The sequence below is a fragment of the Acanthopagrus latus genome, chromosome 4 (genome assembly GCF_904848185.1).
Source record: "Acanthopagrus latus isolate v.2019 chromosome 4, fAcaLat1.1, whole genome shotgun sequence".
NCBI lineage: Eukaryota > Metazoa > Chordata > Actinopteri > Spariformes > Sparidae > Acanthopagrus > Acanthopagrus latus.
In genome coordinates, this window is record NC_051042.1 from 13,802,268 (window position 1) to 13,824,994 (window position 22,727).

General features: G+C 42.3%; 1 protein-coding gene across 2 annotated transcripts in view; it reads right to left on the minus strand.

Annotated features, from left to right (window-relative positions):
* Positions 1 to 1,269: 1,269 nt before the first annotated feature.
* The window catches only part of prmt3 (protein arginine methyltransferase 3), a 55,699-nt gene continuing 34,241 nt past the window's right edge, over positions 1,270 to 22,727 (minus strand). Inside the window, exons 13-16 of one of the 2 annotated variants that reach the window (XM_037094659.1) lie at positions 20,871 to 20,957; positions 10,236 to 10,286; positions 9,659 to 9,746; positions 1,270 to 1,548 (exon numbers count right to left, since the gene is read on the minus strand). In XM_037094659.1, the coding sequence (XP_036950554.1) occupies positions 1,439 to 1,548; positions 9,659 to 9,746; positions 10,236 to 10,286; positions 20,871 to 20,957 (336 nt within the window). In that variant the 3' untranslated portion in view covers positions 1,270 to 1,438. Of the gene's footprint in view, positions 1,549 to 9,658; positions 9,747 to 10,235; positions 10,287 to 10,772; positions 10,796 to 20,870; positions 20,958 to 22,727 lie in introns of those variants that run through there. The other variant, XM_037094660.1, reaches the window with a different exon arrangement.

Consider the following 22,727-nt stretch of genomic DNA (forward strand, 5'->3'; position numbering starts at 1 on the left):
AACAACTGAGGATGCCAAAAACCATGGTGCTGAAGGAACTGAACACGTTAAAGGGTTACTCCACCAAAGTTCTTGGGTAGAACTACTGCCTATGTGGAAAAAAGTAGTATAAAGCCTCTTGTGGCTCCAGAGGAAGCTGCTTGTAATCTGCGGTAATGATACTCAGTGGCTAAATTGCATTGTGGGTGATAACATTGCTATAACACTGTTGGTCTCAGCGTGGACAGTCTGAAAACAAATGATCACAATGAAACTTTTGTCTTTTTAAAATCCTGGTGCCTTCATTACCCATAATGCAACTTAACCACTAAGTGACATGACTGGAGGAAATTTATCAGACTACATTCAGCTTAATCTGGAGCCACGAAAGGCTTTACACTACTACACAAATGCAGTTGCACTCCCCAAGACCTGGAAACACACTTTCATGTGTAAAATTGGCCAATTTGTGTAGATTCACCTCACATATCATGACTCAACACCAGGTAGAATCTATTCAATGGACTGTGGCTGAAGAGTTGAAAAGATATTTTAAATACACGTACAGTCCAGCGGGTAGTTTTCTTCGACCCAGCGTTCAAAAACATGCAGGCATCTTTTTCCGGCACAGATATTTTGAGCATATGCCCTATTTGATGTCGGCCCGCGGACCAGACCGTTTTAATAAAATGACAGAGAGGACACAGAAGCAGTAGGAATACATCAGAAGGGGGTGACTGCCAAATGACCAATAAGACAGGCAGCCAGCCCCACAGTCTGCTCCTCCTCCTCACAGATGACTGTACTTTCTCAGAGTTCAGGATTCATCTTCCAAAGTGCAGAGACGGAAGGAAAAAATCTTTAATTGTAAGCAGAGCTGCTCAATGAAGTATGTAAAGAGGCTTCAGTCAGCCTTTTTAAAGCTTAAATTCATTTCGCATTGTCCCAGTAAACTCACAGAAGATGGATGACACTCCCTGCGTGATCTCACACAGCTCAAAGTAGGACAATAAGGAGGAGAGTATGGAGGGAAATTAAGAGAAATAGTTGGCTTTTTATCAAAGAGCAGGTAGCCAGTTCTTGGTGTTTATTTTTTTTCTTTTGTTAGATATATTCATCTGACATGAGCACGAGTGGTCTGAACCACTTCTGGCAAGTGTGGTTTTGAGGTCTAAAGACATTTAGAATAAAAGGTTAAACATGACTGCTGATATATAACAGCATAATGTCAATGTACAACAAATGTACAACATGTTTAATTAAAAAAAAAAAACACCTACAAGGAGAGAATCTCATACAACCTTGTTTTTTTATTAAAAAGGCACAGAAACAATCCTAACATGTGAAACATCGAAATCAAGTGTTTAATTCTGTCCTGCTCCCACAAGTTGTAGATACATGAATGGTCAGTGAAAGAAAGTGGGATGTTTGATGGATGTTGCAGCATGTGATGCTGACGTTACTGCAGGCTGTACGTCAGCTTCCTGTCTCGGAGGTCAAAGGTGACCAACAGTGAGCGAGGGTCCTTCTTGTTTTTACGCACTGTGATCTTTCCTTTCAGCTCCTCCCCTGAAGAAAAGAGAAAGAAGAGAGAAAACACCAATATCAGTACACAATTTGTTTCACTTTGAGGACACAGTGAAGGAACTACTTCACTGCAAGATGCCTCCTCCACGTTTGAAGGTGTGATAAACACTTGCTGCGGATTGTGGCCAGCACAAACGAGGGGTCAGGAATTACCATAGAAGAGGAGATCATGGCCAAGGTAGACTGAAGCCAAGCCACGCTTATTATACAGTGGCCGTAATTGTGGGTTGACAGACAAATCCAAATACACAGCTGTGTGTGTCGCTGCTGGACAGTGTTCGTAAAGCTCATCCAAACTTCTGCACAGGCTTGGACGTGTCCCAAACTGCAATACCTCCACGTAATGAGCAGGAAATTGCTTCCTTCTAGTCTAGACTTTGCTTTGGGATGAAATCAATTCAACGTCAAAATAAAGTTTTACAAGTTATACGTGGTTTTCTGCTGTAGTAATACTCAAAATTGATCGCAAGCCCATTTCTTAAGTGAAGCTTCTGTTTCTGTTCAGAAAAAAAGACTCCAGACAGAAGAGCTTCCAAACACTGTTAAAGTCAAACATCTATAGTTCATTCTCACAGTAAAGTGTCTCCAAACATTTGACAATAAAACACTTACCAACTGTCAAAATGTTGATGACAATATGAAGAATTAGGAGAAAAATCTACGGTACGTTGGAAGTCCACAAAGATAGACGGAAACAGTTGCCTGAAAATAAGATGTCTTAAAGCGACCACATCAGAAAACAAACTCCAAACTAACTGATCTTTTTTCATAGCAGTACTCGATGTTAACCATATGAGATGGCATTACTGGTGCCAGTATAATCATAACATTAGTTTTTTTTTCCTCCTTGGAAATCTCAGAACAAGTACGTGGATTCAGTTTGTGTTCACCTTAGAGGAAGTTCAAGTAACTAAAGCTAGCCATCCTCAGTGTATCATGACCATAACTTCAATGCCCTTATGTCAGACTCTTGGGGGAACAAAACAACATCAAAAGGCAATAAACAACTTCACTCAGTCAGGCATCGATCAGTTTGTTCATAATAAAAGAGAAATGAGTAACTGCTCATAAAAAGAAACCTTTGTGACGCCCTGCAGCAGTACAGTGCTGCTGAGCTCAGGCCTCTGCAGTATGAGCGGAGACACACTGGCGCTTATAGAAATGATGATGTGTGTATAGGCAATGTGGGTTTTTACGTATGTTAATTAGCAAGATTGTGTGCGAGCGTGTATGAAATGCAGACTCGCTGAAACCTCCAGATGGCAGCGAGGAGGAAGTGCATTTACAGTATGACGCACGAGCAACCGCGAGGCCGATGAGTATGACGCATAATCACTCTGATTAAGTTCACGTTTGACTGCTGGAGGTAAATGAATGTTTATCCACACGGCAAACAAGCATCCTCTCACCCCCCCTCCCCGACACACAAACACACCCCCACCCACACCTCCACTCTGTGCTACGGCACTCTTCATCGCTGGAGGTTAGAGGAGGACAAGGGGAGGAAAAACGCTGACTGTGGCGCCTTCTCCAGCGAAGCGTCCGCCATCGCTGCTGTCACGTCTCACTCGTTACCATGCCAACAGCACTGTCACTGAGTCTTTGCTGCTGCTGGCGCCGCACTCTGGGTCTGTCAGTCCACTGCAGAGAGGGCAGACGGACGCACTCCAGACTCAGAGATGCTACTCGCCACTCCTACCAGGACTTTCGTACAAAAAAACCCCCAAGAATGGAAGAAAATGCGGGGGAGGACGGGGACAGCATGTTAAAATAAAATAAAATTTAAGAGATCAATATTGTAATACATATTAAATTTTCTGTCACTATGTTGGTTAATCAGTTATGAAACCCTCTCTTATGTCCTGAGCAGACTGCAGGCCTGAGTCCTCATTCTGGACAGTAGAATTGTTGAGAGGGACCCACCTCAAGGTCTCAGGCTGTGATCTGCCTCTACTTTCACAAAATAACTTGGAGAGAAGACAGGGTAATCATTAAAGTATCATCATTGATCCTCAAATATAATGTTCAGTGTAAAGATGCTAAAATGGGGCTAGTGTGTCCTCTCTTCATCGTTGTACTAAGTAGCCTTGCTGCAGCATTGACTAACTTAAACCTGTTGACTAAGTTGAAGCTTTCATGTTTTACTAGCAAAACACTGAGACATGACCAGCAGCCTTTTAAGTGTAGAAATGTTGCGGGCTAGAAAGACACGCAGCTCGTGATATGGATATAAAAGATGCTGTTCAGCCGACGCTCCATCAGCAACACTGGTGATGTTCGATGAGGGAAAATTCACATCTTCACAAAATAAACGTATCCACCAGGTTTCAGCTCCTTGTCCATCAGCCAAGCCTCATTCAAGATACGAAGATCTCCACAATGTACTGTACACAAACAGCCATCCAAGTTGTAAGTGCATCAGCTTAACTGCTGGGCATCTGTTTCCATGTTCGGTGTGACTCAAAGATTAGAGTAACAACATTATAGCCATGTGCTATAGCCTATACAGATTCAAAAAACTAAACTAAGAGAACTAAGAAATGGCCTATCTTTGCTGTAGCCTGAATTTCTGGTACACGCAACAGGGACCAGTGCTCATGGGAGGCAGCGGACAGCTGCATTCAAACTCAAGTTGGCAAAAGGCTGATAAAGGTCAAAGAAATAATTGCTTGACCTTTGGTGATCTATCAAACCACAACCAAAAGAAAAAAAAAGAGGAATGGCACCAAAACGTTCACCCTTGAAGCAACTGTAGAAAACTGTCCAAACAATCCCTCATGTTTCACGTCAAAAGTATTTAAACATACAAAGAGAACCACCGACCGAATGTCTGTTCTGTCGTGGTGTGACTCCAGCAGCTCTGCTGTAATCAGTCACACCAAACTCCCCATGGAAGAGAGCCTTCAATGTGTTCTGTAAACTGGCCACTCGGTTGCTGGGAGAAAGAGTTAACCATGTGTGGAAATGAGCTGGGGAATGAAGCTGCGATGTCGTACATCAACATGCCAGTGTCATTAAGCACAAGCAGGCCCATAGAAAGAGCCTCTCTCAGCCCAACGCAGCCCGTCGCCATGAAATTACACTGGAAATACACGGCTCGCGTTAGTGATTCATTTACACTAAAACCATTCAACTCACACTCCTACAGTATCTGTAACTCCGTACAGTGAGTGCAAGAGTAAGCTGCTCCTAAGTTCTTCAACACCAGGGATCATCATTTACTGATTTTCACTGGAAAATACCAGGATTTTCTGTAACGGGGCCGAGAGTTTTACCTAGATGTTATGGTAAAAGGAAATACAAGTTGAGGAGAGAGAGAGAGAGATGTGTTCACTGTTAGTGATATGAAAGATGGGAACAGAAAGATTTCATACACAAAGTTCAGTACACAGCAGTTGGGATATCTTTGTCAGCAATGTAAAGACCAAAAGTGTCTTTGCCCCTTCGCCACTGCAGTGACGCTCAAAGTCACATTTCAGCCGTATCTCTTTGACATCTCCCCTCTTGCTCCTATCTACCTCCGTTCCATAGGTTTTCTTCAGTTCTCGGGCCTTTCCTGTTCAGTCCAGAGCTTAGAAGCAGAGCTGACAGGTTGTATATCCTGAGCACAAGTTTTGTAGACACAAAACCAGCCCGTGTGTTGAATTACAGCTTGGCTCGACCGCCGGTCTTCAACAGCTCAAGGATCTTCGGAGGTCAACTTAGGAGGGGGTGAGGAGGGGAAGAGTTGTTTATACTGAGCCCGGACAGGTGAGGGCGGGGGAGAGAGGAGGTTTGGAAGAGCTACAGCGCTGCTCGGGACAGAGGAGGTGAGTCACGAAAGTGGGCGGGAACAAAGGCCACCCGACTGTCCAATGAAAGCACAAGAACAAATGCCCACGTTTCAGCTGGTCTGAGTGGCCCGTGGCACAGGTAACCAGGCCACTGCCTCTCCTCGAGGATCATGGGACTTAGCGGCAAAGTGTGACCTCCTTTCGCCGGTAAAAATGAAGTAGGTAAAACTGTGAAAAAAAAAAGGACCCACCTCTTCAATACTAGAGCTACACAAACACACCAGAGCATGACAAATGATTCGCTGTTTAATTTATTACGCTGCCAGCCGGGAGGATTTGCAGGGATGTTTTGTTCCAGCCTGCTGCGTGCCTTCCCTCGCTTCTGCCGGCACCTCCCACAGAAGCGCAGCCTCAGAGTTAATTACTGCTGCACTCGTACAAACACATCAAATAGGATTCGGTCTCCGCCACGATAAATCACCACAGACAGAGTCGGTGCTAAAACAAACCACTGGATGTTTATGCCCGGCCCTCACTACAGCCGATCAGAGCTGAGGGTGCTTCTCAGTCAACACCCAGGAGGAGAGGCCGCTGAGTGCGTGTGTGTGCGTGTGTGTGTGTGTGCGTGCGTGTGTGTGTGTAAAAGAGAGCTTGTCTTCTTCAAGGTGACTTTAGGAAGTTTTCTCTTACAGCCAGAGGGAGTTTAGTAGTATAGAAGTATGCACGCACTCCTGTGAATTAAAGGAGCTCTGTGTGTATGTGTGTGTTGTAAAGCACACTAAAGGAGCCTCGTAGGAAGCTGGCGAATGCTGTTAAAAACTCAATTTCTGGTTTACGGCCCCTGGAGGAGGCTGGGGACTGTCAGGGTGCCGGGGTGAAGCGAGCACATCAATAACCTGCCGCTCCACTCTCTCACTCACTCGCACACCAGCGCCTTCATTTTGTTCTTCCCTTAAACTTTTCCTGCTCACTCTGCTCGGCTCACGTACACAAGCACGCACCCAGACTGATGGATCTTTATCGCCCAGGCATCAGATCAGGCTTGACTCAGCTGAATCGAAGCTGGCCGGTTCCGAGCTCAAGCTGCGAACGTGTGTGTGTGTTTGTGTGCCCTCAAATAAGCCCAAGAGCCCAGATGCTCTGCTGGCTGTAAAAAATCAAAATCAGGCAGAAGGATAAAAAAAAGACACATGGAGAGTGTGGAATGGAGTGAAGGAACAGTTGTTGGGTTTTTTTTCAACTTCAACAGAATTTGATGAACTCTGAACTGACACGAATCCTATACAGGAGCGAGACTATTTTGAAGACTTAAGTCTAGTGGGGCCTTGAGGCAGCCCTGTTAATCAAACTGCACAAGGAGCAAACTAATAAAATGGCAATCAAAGAGAAAATGCAAACTCTGCCAGCCTGTGGATTTGAACCTTTGACAGTTTGGATTTAATGTGGTGCTAATGGAGTGTCAAAATGGAAAGGGATAATCTTCTGTTACAGCATTAATGTGCTCAGTAAATGTAAAAGTGTAAGATTTGGATATTTCTGTTGTTACGTCCTTTTCATATGTTGAAATTGAAATAAGCCTGATGTTGGCACAGGAGAAAAGTGGGATCTTGAAAACTGGATGATTAATCCAATCAGGACCATGACTACTGGCAGTGGAAGTTATAGAAGGCCAGTCCCATTTAGTTTTCTGTGTATCTTTGTCTGGAGGGATGACGTCAGTCTTCTCAAAGCTATACCCTGATTTGGTTTTATGGTGATACAGTTTCGGTTATAGGTGTTCACCTGCTTTGACTTCATGTTGTGAAGGCCATAAATGATTCACATGATTTTCATCAAACCATTCAGTGACCCCTCCTCATGTCCTGTATGAAACAGGGTTGGGCTGATGAACAATGCCATCGTCCATTGCCGATTGCCATCCGGCATCGATTGCTAATCTCTGACCATTGTGACATCGTGATTCAAAAGTCTTCCCACCAGAGAGCACAATTATGTAGTGTGTCCCCTCAGAGTTGCTGTAGGGCAAGAGTTGTTTCTATGTGATATGTGGGGAGAGGAAATTATAGAGGCATGTTGCTGCTCAGTGCAGTAACATTAATTCTCCATGTCCCATTTATATTGTTTTAATAAACCAGCTCAGTTAGGTGAAACCAAGCCACTCGGTTAAATTTGTGGCAGCATTGTTTCTTTTCCCGTAGGCCGCTGTTTTTCTCAGTCATGCCGTTTTTAATACAGTTTTCTTAGCTTAGCTTCCTTAGATTAGCTTCATTAGCTAGGTGACCAATGTTGCTTTATGCATATGAGGCTGAACAAAGCTAAGTTCTGGACTTGTGGTGCAGAGACGAGGGCGCTTTTAAACCTGGCACAGGGATGTAGTATGTCTGTGGTAACGGGAGATAGTTTCCTCTGCAGGGTCAGACAGTTTGAGATCCATGTCAAAGTTAAAGTGGTGCGCTAATACACAACTGCTGCTTAAGGACAACAATTAGGGGAAATGCTGCCAAATTTGTTAGCCAAGATGTCATCGTCCATCGTGATGTTTCACTGTAGACGTCACATGGCAATTTGGCAGACATCGCACATCCGTAGTATGAAAACATATGCTTTCATTATGTGTCTTCGCTCTTTGATTCTTGCTTGTCATTTAATTTGTCACTGGCCCTCTGCATGTATGAGCATGCATGACACAAATTCATATACAAGAAGACAAGAACAGAGGTCAACATTCTACACTGTTTAGTAAAACGACATCCGTCACTGTTTCATTCTACCGTTTTACCATCTCGTACTGTATTAGTATACTGTCATCCTCAGCTCTCAGACTCCGAGTCCGTGTTTATCTGACCCAGCGGAGCACGAAGCCTGCGATAGCGTTCGAGCAGCGTCAGAGGTTTTGGCGTTCTTATCGTGCTGGCTGCCGCCGACAGGGGCTGAGCGTGGCTAAGGGCTGTCTGACATCTCGCGCCTCCTCCTCTCCGCAGGTCATTTATTACAGTGGACTCCCATCTAATATCTGGTCAGTGAGTGGACAGCCGCTCCAGAGGTTCATTCATCCCCACATCAGCAGACACATCCCAGATTCCCATTATGATAAAGCTTGCAGCGACCGAAAGCTTACTGCAGTAAACACAGGATCATTTACACAACATTTATAAAGATGGAGTGTGAAGGGGACGACCAGAGGTAATGATTATAGATTTTTTGCTTTGATCAAGGATTCATAATTTGAGTAACAACAACAGCACAGATTGATCCTGTACTTAGTTAATTAAAGCTTTAGCGTCTACCGATCAAATCGATGAGTTTAAGCAGAAACAAAATGTAGGACATCAACATCACTGGTGATTTTACAGACTTTACCACTTTGTAAAGTTTGTTGGTTAGTGTGATATTAAAATTTTCCTATGGCAAAACATTAGAGTGTACTTGTTTTCTTGATTGAGTTGTAACATATTTCAAATAATCAAGATTCCTTAACCAGATGATCAGATTGAATTAGTCTTTAAACAGGCTCCTGATATCAACCACAATGGACCTACACATAGATCCACAAGTCTCTGCACATACTTCCTTCAGTATCTGCACATACAGTATGTTCTACGTGTACAATCATACAACACTGACACTCTCTTAATTTACAAGACTTAATTTCTATTGTAAAGTAAAGTACTCACCACCACAAAAGAGTAGTGATTTTACTCATTGTTTGAGGGGGTGTGGTTAAAATTTTAAAACTGCACATTTAGGTTGGAGACTGTGTCTGCTTTCTGACAAATTGATGTGAATTTGTTGGCTTGTACTTGTACCCAAACACTAAAGGCAATAGAAGATGCTGTCATGTTTGCTGGGGTTTGACCTTGTAGAAAATTATTTCAGAGAAAATTAATTCAACGATGCTTCAAAGGAAGTCTGTCCCAGTGAATACATCTTTCAACTGCTGATTCAGTGATTCTATAAATATTTCACCGGTCAGTTACAAAGCGCTCCTCTTGTAACTTGTCATGAATCAGACGCCTTCAACGGACTATCAGATGAAGTTTTACATGCTGTCTCAGATGGCTGAATGTGATTTGTTTTGATCCCTCGCTGTCTCTGTGGGTGACTGATAACAGGTGTCAACCAGCCTGACTACATCTCCACCACAGACGGATTACCTGCCGCAGCTCGCTATGACGCACCGCTGAAGTCCACAAGAGGAAAACAAAACCATGAAAGAAAAGTAAATCCATATAACGCAAATCTAGATGAATACACAAGACTGAACGAGTGTATGTAAGTAAGTTTGTCTAGCCACGTGGCAGTTTGTGTGGTTTACTGACCTGCTTGAACAGGGACAGGCCTCTCCAGGAGAAAGACAGTCTGCTTCCAGTGTGTCTTTGTGACCTGAGGACCCGTGGAGAACATCACCTGGAGTGATAATACACGACAGGAGAAAAGATCAAGGAAAGCACAAACCAGTGCTGAACAGAAACCTAGAACCAATCTTCTATGTCATGGTTTCTGTTACAGTCAGTCAACTCTTCAAAAATCATTTATAGCTTAGTCTGTATCAAAAATGAAACCTAAATGTACTGTATTTACAAAACAAATAGATAATCCCATGTTATATTCATTCAGCTTTGGTTCCCAGAGATGGAAATGTACTGGACCATCTATAGCATGCAGTTTGAGTTTCAGGTACAATAGGAAGTGCAATCAAAAGGCATGTCTGTGTTGCTCACAGAGCTTGGTATCGGCTGTTCCAACTGGCCGGCTCTGCTGGGTAAGTGCTTATATCAGCAGTCGGCTAGGACGCCCGTCGATTGCCAGCGAACGCCTCAGGGAGGAGGAACACGCTAAAGCGTGAACATAATTGAGTTTCCGTTAAATGGCTTGGCTGTTGCCGCTGCTGCTTACCTTGTTGCTGCAGCCTTTGTCAAAGAAAATGTCAAAGTAGCCGACAATTGCCTGAAATGAAATATGAGGGGCGTGTTAGAATGTGACAGTACAATAAACCCCTGGATTTGTTTGACTACACTGCAACTCTGACAGGCACGAGCTGAGAGAGGCAGGAGGCAGAACAAGTCTCAGGGTTTTAATGAGCAAAATAAGCTAAATTAACTGCTGTGCTTGGGAATAAAGCAGTAAAAGCAAACGGGGAGCAAAATTCATTGTTAAAATATTTACAGTTATCTTTCCAGCACTACTTCTTTACAGTGTTACCTTGAGGGAAGCATGAGAATTCTGATTATCTTGCTTGCCATGCTTACCATGTCATCGGTGTGTGTGTGTGGAGGTGTGTGTCGGTGTGTGGTCTGGAAAACTGTGCTGTGTCCAAGTTACAGATTCAGTCTGTATCAATATCAATGCATCTCCTTCAACCCTCCTTCCACTCAAATCTAGCTGGGTTTCCTGTTTAGGCTGAGTCAACACCAATTCTCATGTGCTCCCTCTCACCTCATCTGGGAGACTTGTCACTGGACAAAAGAAATAAATTATGAGGCAGTCGCCAACAACGCTGAGGCAATTTTGCTGACAATAAAAAAAAAAAATCCAGCTTGGAACATAAAATTAGCAAAGGTGGCTATTTTGGTGACAGTGCTGCAGCGATGTGAAAGCACTGAGGAGGAATCGGTTAAAGGAAAATAAACATTAATGTGCTTTGGGTCCGACTAGATATGAATGTGCGATCATCTGAATAACTTCCACCGAGGGAAAGAAAGAACAACTGACAAATCTCTGCTCTCATGGAGATCATTGTTATGCTGATAAGACAAACCCAAAAAAGCTTCATTTAGGTTTTTAAAGGTTTAAGTTGTGGCCAGAAATGACAGATTTCTTTTCATTCAGATTCGATTTTCAACTTACTAAAAGCCTGCTTGGATATGTAGTCTGTCTTTTAAAATATGCTGCCTGTCTGGCGAGGATATACAGAGCAATAAATACAACTGAGTAAAAACCAATTCACACGTCTAAAACAAACTGAGGCTAAGTCCAGGGCCACGGTGCCTGTAGGTGACCGTTAGATATGTGAGGTAAAAACCAACCCCCCAGGCTTGTTTTCCTCCCATTTCTCCCCCCACTGGAGGAAGAGAGGCACTCTATCAATCTCAAGCCCGCACTTGTAGTGGCAATGATGCAGAACTAATAGCTTTTAATCCTGACGCAGCTGACAACTTGGAGGCCAGCTCTGAGACAAAGAAGAGCCGAATCAATGCAAGAGAGTGAATGTGGAAAACAGAAGGACAGAGAAGGGGAAAAGAGGAAAGAGAGGTGTGAAAACAGGAAAACAGAGAGAAGGAAGTTATAGAGGAAGCTGTAAGGAGGGGAAGGAGAGGGAGAGGGAGAGTGGCTGTATAATAATGTAAAAGCTAGGGGGTGAGGTTTCTTTATAACAGGGAGTCTTGTAGGTTTTTTATCACTTGGAGAAGCAAAATGCAACACCATCTGTTCAAAGCTTCTGTAAAACATCTCCCAAATGGTAATTAAATCATTTTTGCAAGTTAAACCGGCTCAGAGTTCTTTGGCTCACATTGCGACTACAGTGCACACATCGAGATAAACGCACTCAGACCTGATAATCATGATGCCGTCAGAAGCTGTGTGTTCAACACACTCCCCGCATCGAGGCTTCAATCAACCTTCATCGACTCAGACAGGCAGGGGCGGCGCCACGAGCTCACAGCTAAACTGCCAGAAAAGAACCCAAAGTGGATAAAAGAGCATGTCAACCCAATGCAATTATGGCTTTTAATGAACGCTACAGAGACGCTCGGTGCTGAGGTAATTAGGAAATTAGCCGTAATTACTCGTCAGGCAGAGCAGATTCACCTCTCTCAGCCGGAGAGGCAGAGATCATCCTCATCGCGCCTCGCTGATGACAACGCCTCGTAAGCGAGATTGATTGTCACTTCTGCACCGTGCAACTTTCACACTGCAGCGAGACGGCCGATCAGAATTAAGGCCACCGAGTGAAACTTGTGTCTCGCTTCTGCCCACAGTCGGATGAAATGGAAAGGACTGTAAGTGCTGCACGCATAAAACACAAAAGGAAGTGTTGAGATGAGCAATAAAGACCTTGGTGACTCTCACCTGATATGGACTGTATGGAGCCCAGCTGATCACAAGCTGTTAATGCTTTTTTGATTTAAACTGGGCTGAAGGGAAGAGACTTCATCAAACTGCATGGGGCCCTTTAAATGGACTTAATGATAGATTTTATGACCCCTAATAAATGCTACAGCAAAGCTTCCAGATGGGAATTAAAAACTGTTATTAAACAGTAGAAGGAGTTTCTGTTCATTTTAACTTGATAAGAATAAATGCACCTTTAAAAGTCTCTACTGCTGTATTTTGTTTCCGACTGGTTGCTTTACAAGTTTTTGTTGCAGGAACTGACCAATATGTTTTTTCAGGGCCAAAACTAATGTGGATTATTCGTAAGCAAGAGATATATGGAACCGGTATACATCTGCAGTAAAAATAGCAAAATTTAGAAAAACCAACGATGGAACGGAATTACAATTTACTCAAGTACTGTACTTAAGTACAAATGTAGGTAATTTACTTTAATATTTCAAGTTGTAGCCTCTTTATACCTCCACTCCTCTACACTGATTTCATAATTTAAATTACTAGTTACTTTGCACATTGAGATTATTTGGTGTTGATGGGATATTACTAGTGACATGTCACCAGTCAGATAGTGAAGTGGGCAGAGCACTGAGTGAGACCACCGAGCATCTGGTGTAAATTATTTTATCGGCAAGCAGAAACAAAAGTCGAAGATAATGGAGAAAAGAATGCTGAATATCTGCCCCAATAATCTGCCAGTCAGATAATCTGTCTAGCGGTAATCTGTTAGCTTCATCAACAACCGTGGAAGGGGATCATTACTGCAGGGGCAGATACTTAATGTCCTTAAAGCAGCATTAATTGATTTTTGGCTGCAAGCTGACAGACATGCAACCTTCAACATATAACAGCTTATAAAGTTGTTGCTACTTCAGTCATGTTTCTGTCCACCTAATGAAGCCTGATGCTGAATCTTCTTTTGGCCCTGCTTCAGTCTTTCACAACTACGTACATCAGGATCTTTGGCTGCTTCATGCTCTCCTTTTCATTCAGCTATTTGCTGATTGTCAGCGGGTTATAGGAGGTTGTTTGCGGACCGTAAACGTGCTGTGTAACCAAGAATTGAGCTAAAGGGAGCTAAAGAGCTCAAGAGGTGCAGGCTTGGTGATCATTTTCTCAGTTCTGCGCTTTCAGCAAATCCTTTAACATTATACAAACTCATCGGATTTAATGTTATCAAAAATATTTATGTTTAATATGACAACACATGCTCAAGTCATTTAAGATTAAGCAGATTTCAACAGCTCACTTGCATTTATTATTACGCAACCTATGTAATTACTGACCGATTGAGTCCTCTGTATCAAAGCATATGGGGAAAAAAAGGAGGGATAAGGGGACAGACAGACACAGAGGAAGCGAGAAGAACAAGGGAAAAAAAAGTGTCAACTTAAAACAATGAGGCACATACGCACACCCACACACTAAAAACAGGACAAATCAGAATGGGCGCTTTCATTTTCATCAGCATTTAGCCTTGGGCCCCAGCTCTGTCTGTGATAAGTGATGATAGCGGGCTCCCTGACGGCCCACGGAGGAGGCTCCGCAACACTGAAGCTCTCCGGCCCCCATTCTCCAGGAGGAGCGGGGGGAAAATTAATAATTATCATCATGGATAACACCAACAGGGAGCAATTCATCATCGCTCCCCTTTCGCCCGGCTGTGTGTCAGCTAGCCGCGTGGCCTGGCCAGATACTATTATACAACGGTGGGGGGACGTAAGGAGGGTGGGGGGGGGTTAAGGGGAGGGAGAGGGAGGGGCGCTGAGGGGGAGGCAGGGAGGGGGTGGGAGAAAAGCGGGCTAATGCGCTTTTGATGGGGTTTATCCAGGCGTGGAGGCTTCAAGCACGACCACCTCACGGGCTGGTTGGTGTGAATCCCCCCCTCCACCCTCCACCTCCACCAACTCTCCTCTCAGCCTCTCCACCAGACTGCTGCCACTCCAGTGAGGGGGAGCTCAAATCAGTCTTGGCTGCAGTGCAGCTGCAGTTGGTGCTCCTCGCTCAAGATGCCTCTCACACCAACACAAATTGTGCTGCAACAAAAAACTGAATCCAGGAAGACTTCCTTTGCTCACAGTGGAGGAAGGGAGCACTGCATGGCTCGGATGACTGACCGGACTGGTGCTCCTGTTGCTTTGTTGTCCTTTTACCTGACACATTAAAGAGCACCTGTAGGATCAACCATCAGAGACTTGTCGCTCTTTCTTCTTTAGTAAACTGTACATTAACAGGCACACACAAAGTAAACACTGTGCAGTCTTCACTGACTCTACTATATACTGCTCTGGCGTTTTTTGCCCTTTTACCGTTAGACTCAAAGACAAGGGTCAGAAATGTTTGAGAAACTGTTGGTGGCACATTCTCCGCTCCATGTCGATGTCACTCGCCTGAAGTCTGTTTTCAACGTTGTTCAATTTATTTGTTTAGTTAATTGTTTGGTTTTAGGCTAATACATCTGAATATTTCCATGAGGGATGGGTCATGTTAATGAAAAGACACAAAAATAAAATATTCATTAATTCATATAATGTAGTTTAATATAGTCAAATTATTCATTGATTTAATATGTGCATATTCAAGTATTTGTTCCTTTGGTTTCTTCTTTGCTTTGATTTCCAATCATTGTTTTCCTCAGTACCATTTCTTAGTTGAGAACATTGCTCATTTCCTATCTCATGAATGCCTCCTCCTCCATCTGGTGTTGGCAATGTTAAACGTTATCCTGATCAATAATTTAAAAAAATGAGAACAACATACAGCTCGAACCAAATCTCCCTCCTTAAGAAGAGCACTGCTGATAAACAAACAGAGAAGAGCATGTCTACCCTCATATGTGATTACACTCTATCAATCATGATGGATGTTCAGTGCATTCCAGGGGGTACCTTTGATGAAGTTATGAAAGCGATTCCAGTGATTCCCCACATTTTTCACAGCGCCTTCAGATAACCCTCAGTGTGCCTGAAAATGATGCATCTGGCTCATCGAGGATCAGAGGGAGATAACAAAAGATTGGAAGTTTTTGTGGTCCAGAAAAATGTCACCCCCTTTTTGAGTGAGATAATCCAAAAAATCTTTAAATTAGAGGATTTTCCCACTTTGGAGGCCCAGGCTTATGTGGTTTATGACCTAGTAAAAGTATATTCCAAGATTATGTGCAGCAACCAACCATGCTGCTGTGTGCCATACAACATGACTCTTAACATAAGTTTCCAACCTAACCTGCTTCTTCATGGACTTGGAGCAGGTGCAGGGCTGAACCACAGCTGTCTTTTGATAGAAAGTTACAGGGTGAACTTGACAATTAACAAGTACTCCACTGATTCAGCATCGCACTTCTATAACACTGTCAAACTCACAATGGACAGCTTTTGAAAGGATGGAGAGGGATCTTATTTCCAAATCTGACGTTTACATTACCCACACTGCAATTATATCAGTTTTCTACTGGTTTGTAGTGTGACCCCGAGCCATGCAAATTATTACCATTGTGTATGCTTTAGTGCATGCTTTAGTGGTTGCAGATTGCAAAAAATGCCCCTTATTCTACCCTCCCAAACAGTGGCTGCTAAAAATGAAAAAAGGGAAACACCCTTTCTCAGGTCACTTTCTAGTTTGTCAATTCTGGGCTACTCTTGAAATGTGGCGGTGAACATGACAGACTGTGTGGAAGAGGACCTACTCCCCCTGTAGATATAATGGTTTATTCTAACACAACAAAAACAAAATAGGAATTAGGACTACCAAAATCCATTCCTGTCAAAACATCTCTGTCAGTTCTACACACTGGACCTCTGAGCTTGTAGTCTTCAGCCTCAGGTGACATCACTTAGGGAAGTTTATCAGCTTTCACATAGCTCATTCTGATGCCACACGTATTTTTCACAAAAAATAATAATACATAATAATATAATAATATACATAATAATAATACACAGCAATTTCCTTCGGGATTAATAAAGTCCTTATCTTATCTTATCTTACATTGTAAGTAGCATGTTTCAATGAAACCATTATAAAATATAATCCAACAAAGACCTGTCAACGGACTTTGATGTGAAATTAGCGCACCTCCCCTTTAACTTCTAGGGTGTCAGCATAAATCTTTTGTTGTCAGTTACTGTAGCTGGAAGCGTGCCGACACTATTCTTGTCGACAGTCAGCTGATATTCTGAATGATATGTACTGATGCAGTGTCAAGAGTTACAGAGTGGAGTTTTCCATTAACAATTCCCTTCTTAATGTGCTGAAAATTGTCCTTGAAGTTGATGAGTGCCTTCCCTGTCAGTCCCACACACACACACACACACACACACACAATTTAAATTTGATGGAAAGCAGGTAGGAGATGGATTGCAGAGACATTTTTTCTCGGAAGCGCTACAGTAGCTACATCAGCAGCAGTGAGACAGCAGCGTTAAAATTAATTACAGACAGAAACTTACTCTGTCCTGCCACACCATCTGCATACATCATTTTCAGCCTTTCAGGAGGGGAAGGAGGCATTTTTACCACCTTTTCTACAGTTTGAGTAAAGAGCCAGGGAGGATTTCAAGTACAATCAGCATATGCAGTATACATCCTGCATAAGACTTCACTGTTTGCAAAGGCACACACGATGTATACATGACACAGAGCATGCGAGACGTAAAAGGGAGGCAAGGAAAGGAGTAATAAAAAAAGCAAGAGTGAGAGGATTTGTCTTGTGCCTGAACGGCGCAGACGCAGGGGTTGTGCTGTTCATTTAATGCAAGGTTAGGCAGGCTGAGCTGATGAATGGACTGTCGACAGGAGAACAAAAGCAGGCGCTCCATCACAGGACAGGAGGCGCAGCAGCTCTCTCTCACCGATCCCAGAGCACTGGTCCAGGAGCGGTTTACCCTTCACACATCCTAACCTTAACTACTACTGAGAGGCTGCAGCCTATACTGACTGCAGATCAGCATCTTTACGGTAACATCACCCTACTCCTGCAGGTCAATAATCCATCTGTAAATCTCGGGACAAGAAACCTGGATGCAGGAGGTTAGTATCAACATTGTGAACAAGTCATACCTTCTGCACCTGCATTATCAAAGCCAGAAACGTCGGGATAAATCGAATCAGATAGCATGACTGAATGATAAATGTTATGCATGGGATACAAAGACACATACAGTATGTATATTTCTTCCTATCAGCACACAAGAGGAGGATCAGATGTGAGAAATAGCCTAGAGAAGGCAGGGAAAGGTAACAGAGCATTCAAAGAAAATAAAAAGAGGAAACAGGACAATGACATCGGTCCCATCATGTGTTTTGCTGCAGTGGACCACTAACATGACTGGACTTGCATCCTAAAAATAGAACTGGATGTTTTCAATTACTGAGCAGAAAAGACAGGAAAAATGAGAGGATGTTTACAAATCCCATTAAATTCGCCGGCCTCACCCAGGGAGCACAGGCCAGATAATAACCACCTATTGATTATCCATTAAACCAATACACCAGACAGTGCAGTAACGCTGCAGCACAACACAAAGCTGCTCCAACACAATGAGCTTTTTTTTTTTTTTACAGACAGATCACTTCTCACAGTGCAGAGCGTCAGAGCCTGCGGTAGTGAGGCTGTTCTGTAGTCGCCAGGTCGCTGCTGGTACCATGAACAGAAATGTAGCTCAGACACTGGAGGAAGTTCAGGGGTAGTGGGTGGGGATGGCTGGGGGAGTTGCTGGTGGCTGCCAGCACCTCACCAAATAGACTCATAAACCATTCTCCATGCTTTGGTGCCTGTAGCTTACCTTACTAAGGACGGACACAATTCAAAGTCGTTGGTCAAGCTGACCTACAAACCACAACTCAAACGTTCAGCTGGATTTCAGATGAGTCATGTCATGTTAATGACTCATTAATTTTACCCTTCATTAAAATAAGGGGATTCATTAACTGTTCTTACTTTAAGTGATGAAAACAAATGGTTCTAATTTTGACAGAGACACATGAATATGGTTGGGTGTTACCATTTATCAAAGTTGAATTATCTTTGAAATCTTTTCAAAATATGATAAAATGTTATTGTATAATTGTATATGAATACTGTTTTAACTAAGGCTGTCAATCAATTAAAATATGTGATTGTCCACAGTAAACTCGTTCTTAATCACAAGCTAATTGCAACATTTTTTTTTAATCTGTTCTCAATGTACCTTAAAGAGATATGTTTTTATGTTTTAATCCTCTTAACAACATAGGAGTGAACAAAAATACTTGCATTATTGTTCACTATTATTGCAACAATCCAAATAATGTCCAGAGTATTCTACAGAATAAGCTCAAAGGTACTGCATGCTAAAAAATATGATGCAGGCACAACCTGGCAAACTCAGGCCTGATAAGCAACAACAGATGGGCATACTGACCTGACGGTAACATTCCTTAGTAATGCTGACACAATGTAGTGTCCAACTTTACACTTGTAAAAGTTAACTAAACAATGTTAATCAACCAGCAAGCTGTAGCCACCCATTTAGCTGTTGCTGTTAAAGGTTTGTGGGATGTAAAGTTGTCCAGGCATCTCTGTTGCAAACAATACACCGTGGTCTGCCTTTGGCGAGGGGGAGGAGAGCTCTGTACATCAGCTGTGTGTGGTATTTGAGACACCAGGTACTCCAGTAGCAACCGGTTCACATCGACAGTAAATGCAAATAACTTTGTTCTTGTTGAGAGAACCATCTGGAAGGACTCTGAAGCAGAACTTGTCATTCAAAGGACCCTTTTCTTAATTAATTTCTGCTCATGAGGTTTGTTTCTGTTAGCCATCCACATCATTATTGCTGTATACTATGGGTGGGCTGTCATACTGTGCGAACGTTACTCTTGTGTTAAAAAAAAACAAAAAAAAAACCCGTTGAAATGAATTTGTGTTTGAAATGAATTTGTGTTAACGGGTTATCATCACATTAACTTTGACAGCACTAGTTTTAATGCTATGTTATGTTAATTTTATTTTTTTTTAAAAAACAAATTCAAATCTGACTTTTAGCATCAGATGGATATAAGTTATCTGGTAAAATGTATTCATCATACATATATATACACATATTCAGCAACACTATCTGGCAACAATGTCTAAAAAAGTATAGACATTTTGCTTTTTATTTTCACGAAAAAAAATTATAAGAACTATCAAAAGATATTTGCTGGGGTCTGTACCATGTAAGCATGTTCCCTTTACATCAAGAATATGACTTGTAGGCTGGGCCTCTCGGTAGCATCAACGTGCTTCTTTTATGTTGTAGCACATTTTACCTTTATCTTAAATTTGCAGCTCTTGTTATTTGGTTATTGCACTTTCTATACTGTTTTGACTCAATTTCGTGCCTAACACGAGAGAAACTATATCTGAAAGAAAACTATTCATTAGTGTGCTCACAAATGATCGAAAAATTTCAGCCTTGAGGTCACAAAAAATCTGTTGAATAAACAATTAGTATGGCTGTTTATCTGACAACTTTACTAAAGTTCATCAGTATATAAATATGTAAGACAAGTATGTATAAGTGGAGAAACATTATTCACCGAGAAATCAATGTAAATGTTGAAAAGCACCCCATCTCTGAATGTCAAAGAAAGCGAGAAAAAACTTTCTGGATCCGTCACCTTATCTGGATCCGCAGTCAAAGTTAATGGGTTCTCTTCTGAGGCGAGACCCATCCTCCATCCAAGTGCCACAGAAATCTGTTCAGTAGTTTTTTGTGTAATACTACTGACAAACCAACCAACCAACAATGAAAAACAGACACAAGCAAAAACATAACCTACATGACTGAGGTATCAACTATCTGCTGGCAAGGTAAATGTGTTTGAACACGGTGCAACTCTTTCAGGCTGCAGTGTAAGAGGTGGGTTGTAACCATGCGAGTGTGTTTTGGCACCGGAGAGAATGACATGGCAAGCAGACTGTGAACATTCACTATATTGTATGACATGTAATTCACAGTCACATTAGCCTTTCTGTTCTGATTTGATTTGGAACTCTATCAAACATCCACCTGTCAGACATCCTCTTAACAGAAATATAATCCATCAACATGGGCCGACTGATGTCTCTCTGCTGTTTCTACTGCCTCATTCCTTTCACACAATATCTCTGATAAATGGCCGAGGGTAACAGTGGATGTGCAAACTTTTGTTTCAGGTAATGTTTTTGAAGCCTTTAATGTTTTACACTTCAAAAAATGGAAAAAAAAGGACTCACCTAGGAATCTTTCTGGAAAAATACAAGTGTGACATGCTGACACCCAATTATCGCAAAGGCAGTACTTAGTGACTGCAGTGAAACTGAAAATACTTTAAATACGATCATTGCAAACTTCTATACAGCAGTAGCATTAGTCTCAGTGTGTGAGTTAGTAGCATCTTCACATGTGTACTTACCGTACAGTCTGTGGTGTGTGTCATCTTCAAGCAGAAATCTGAAGCAAACTCCAGCTCAGACAGGCACACTCTGTTACAGTCAATCGTCTGTTGAAAGTCAAAAACAAACAAATAATATGTTGCGACTTCAAATAGTAATAACATTATGAACTATGATCCAGCAGAATAAAAAGGAACAATAAGAACAAACATGTAGTTTTTATAGAATGAGTGGCTAACCTCGTTGGTTGCTCCTAACATGTATAACGGTTATTTTTACGAAATCTGTGTTCCGATATCTCACCAATTATCAATCTTATCATAACCGATAAAAAGATGACCAGGGATTTTAAACAGCAGGAGTACATCTGTCCAAAAAAAAGGTCTCTTGAGCAGAAATATAAACATGTGAGTCATTATGCCATTCTTAGCCAGTTGAAGATTTTCGAGTTCGAGAGGTTGGTTCATACACACAAAAAAGCCCACTGACATCGTCAGAACAACTGCTTTGACCAAATACTGTGAATGTGTGAGCTATTGCGGAAGTACATTTGGATCACAGACCCAGATAAGTGTCTCCGAACACAGGTAAGCCCACTAAAAATAGGCAACTGACTCCTTTTACGCCACCAGAGAACGAGTTTGCCTTTTTGTTTAATTGTTTTTCCTTTTGTGTTACATTCATCATAAGAAACAAGCTGGAAAGACATGGAACAGTATAAAGTAGCAGATCATATATATATATATCTGCTCAAACTACATTCAGAAGATATTAAACTTGTTTATAAAGTCTAAATCAAGAGCATACTGAATTAGACGCATTGTTTTTTTTTTTTCAAAAGCTGAAAGTGGTTTCAGATTTGCGTGTTGACCCATGTGTAGTGGTTTCATCACAGACAAATGGACCTGGAGCCATAAAAACACCTGGGATTACTGCAGAGTCACTTGACATGGGAGTGCATGCTGGTTGTACACATTCATATTGAAAACAAAAGCCAGAAGTTAGCGGGGGTTAGTGGGTTTTTTGACCAGCGTGAAAGGGGTCTAGGACACAGTTTGGGGCAACACACCATCTAAACTGTCAATGGAACGCACAGTAAGGCATGTTTAAAGCAGCCCCAAATTGTTGCAAGTTAACATTCCTCACAAGTTGAGCATTCCCATCTGTTCTCAGTGAGAAAGAAAAAAAAAAAAAAAACTCATTTGTTTTGCAGGAATTTATAATTCCATGAAAGGGCTCTCAATTTTACGGAATAGCAGCCAGCCTTAATGGAATGTTATTGGATCGTATCAACGGGAGGCAATAGATGAGAGTCCATGTAATTTGGGCAGAGGGGCTGTCTATTTGTCACTGGAGGGGAGAAACTATCGATTAGAGGATTCAAATTCCATTATATCAAGTTCGCCGCTCATTCATCACATCCACAGACGGGTGGAGGACATGCTACTTAGCAAGCAGGCAAACCAGCGAAGAAACACACGATGGCATTAGAGACAAGAGGAAAGAGCATGCGTAGACCAAAAGATTCAGAGGAGGTATCTGTGCTTTTAGATGTTTGTGTGTTTGTTTTATCTCTTCTGTAATGTGTGTGTTCTCGGATCAGCCCAGTGAAAACCGCTCTATCCACAGGGAGCTGAGAGTAATGAAGTTTCCTTAAGAGGAACTTAAACAAGGATTAGACAGATCAATCACCCAGAGCTTCAGCACGCACACACGCGCACACACGCACACACACACACACACACACACACACACACACACACACACACACACACACACACACACACACACACACACACAGACACACACACCTACCTTCAGGGCCCCATCTCTCTCTCCACAGCCAACTCCAGTTCTCATTCTCTGTCTATAACCTA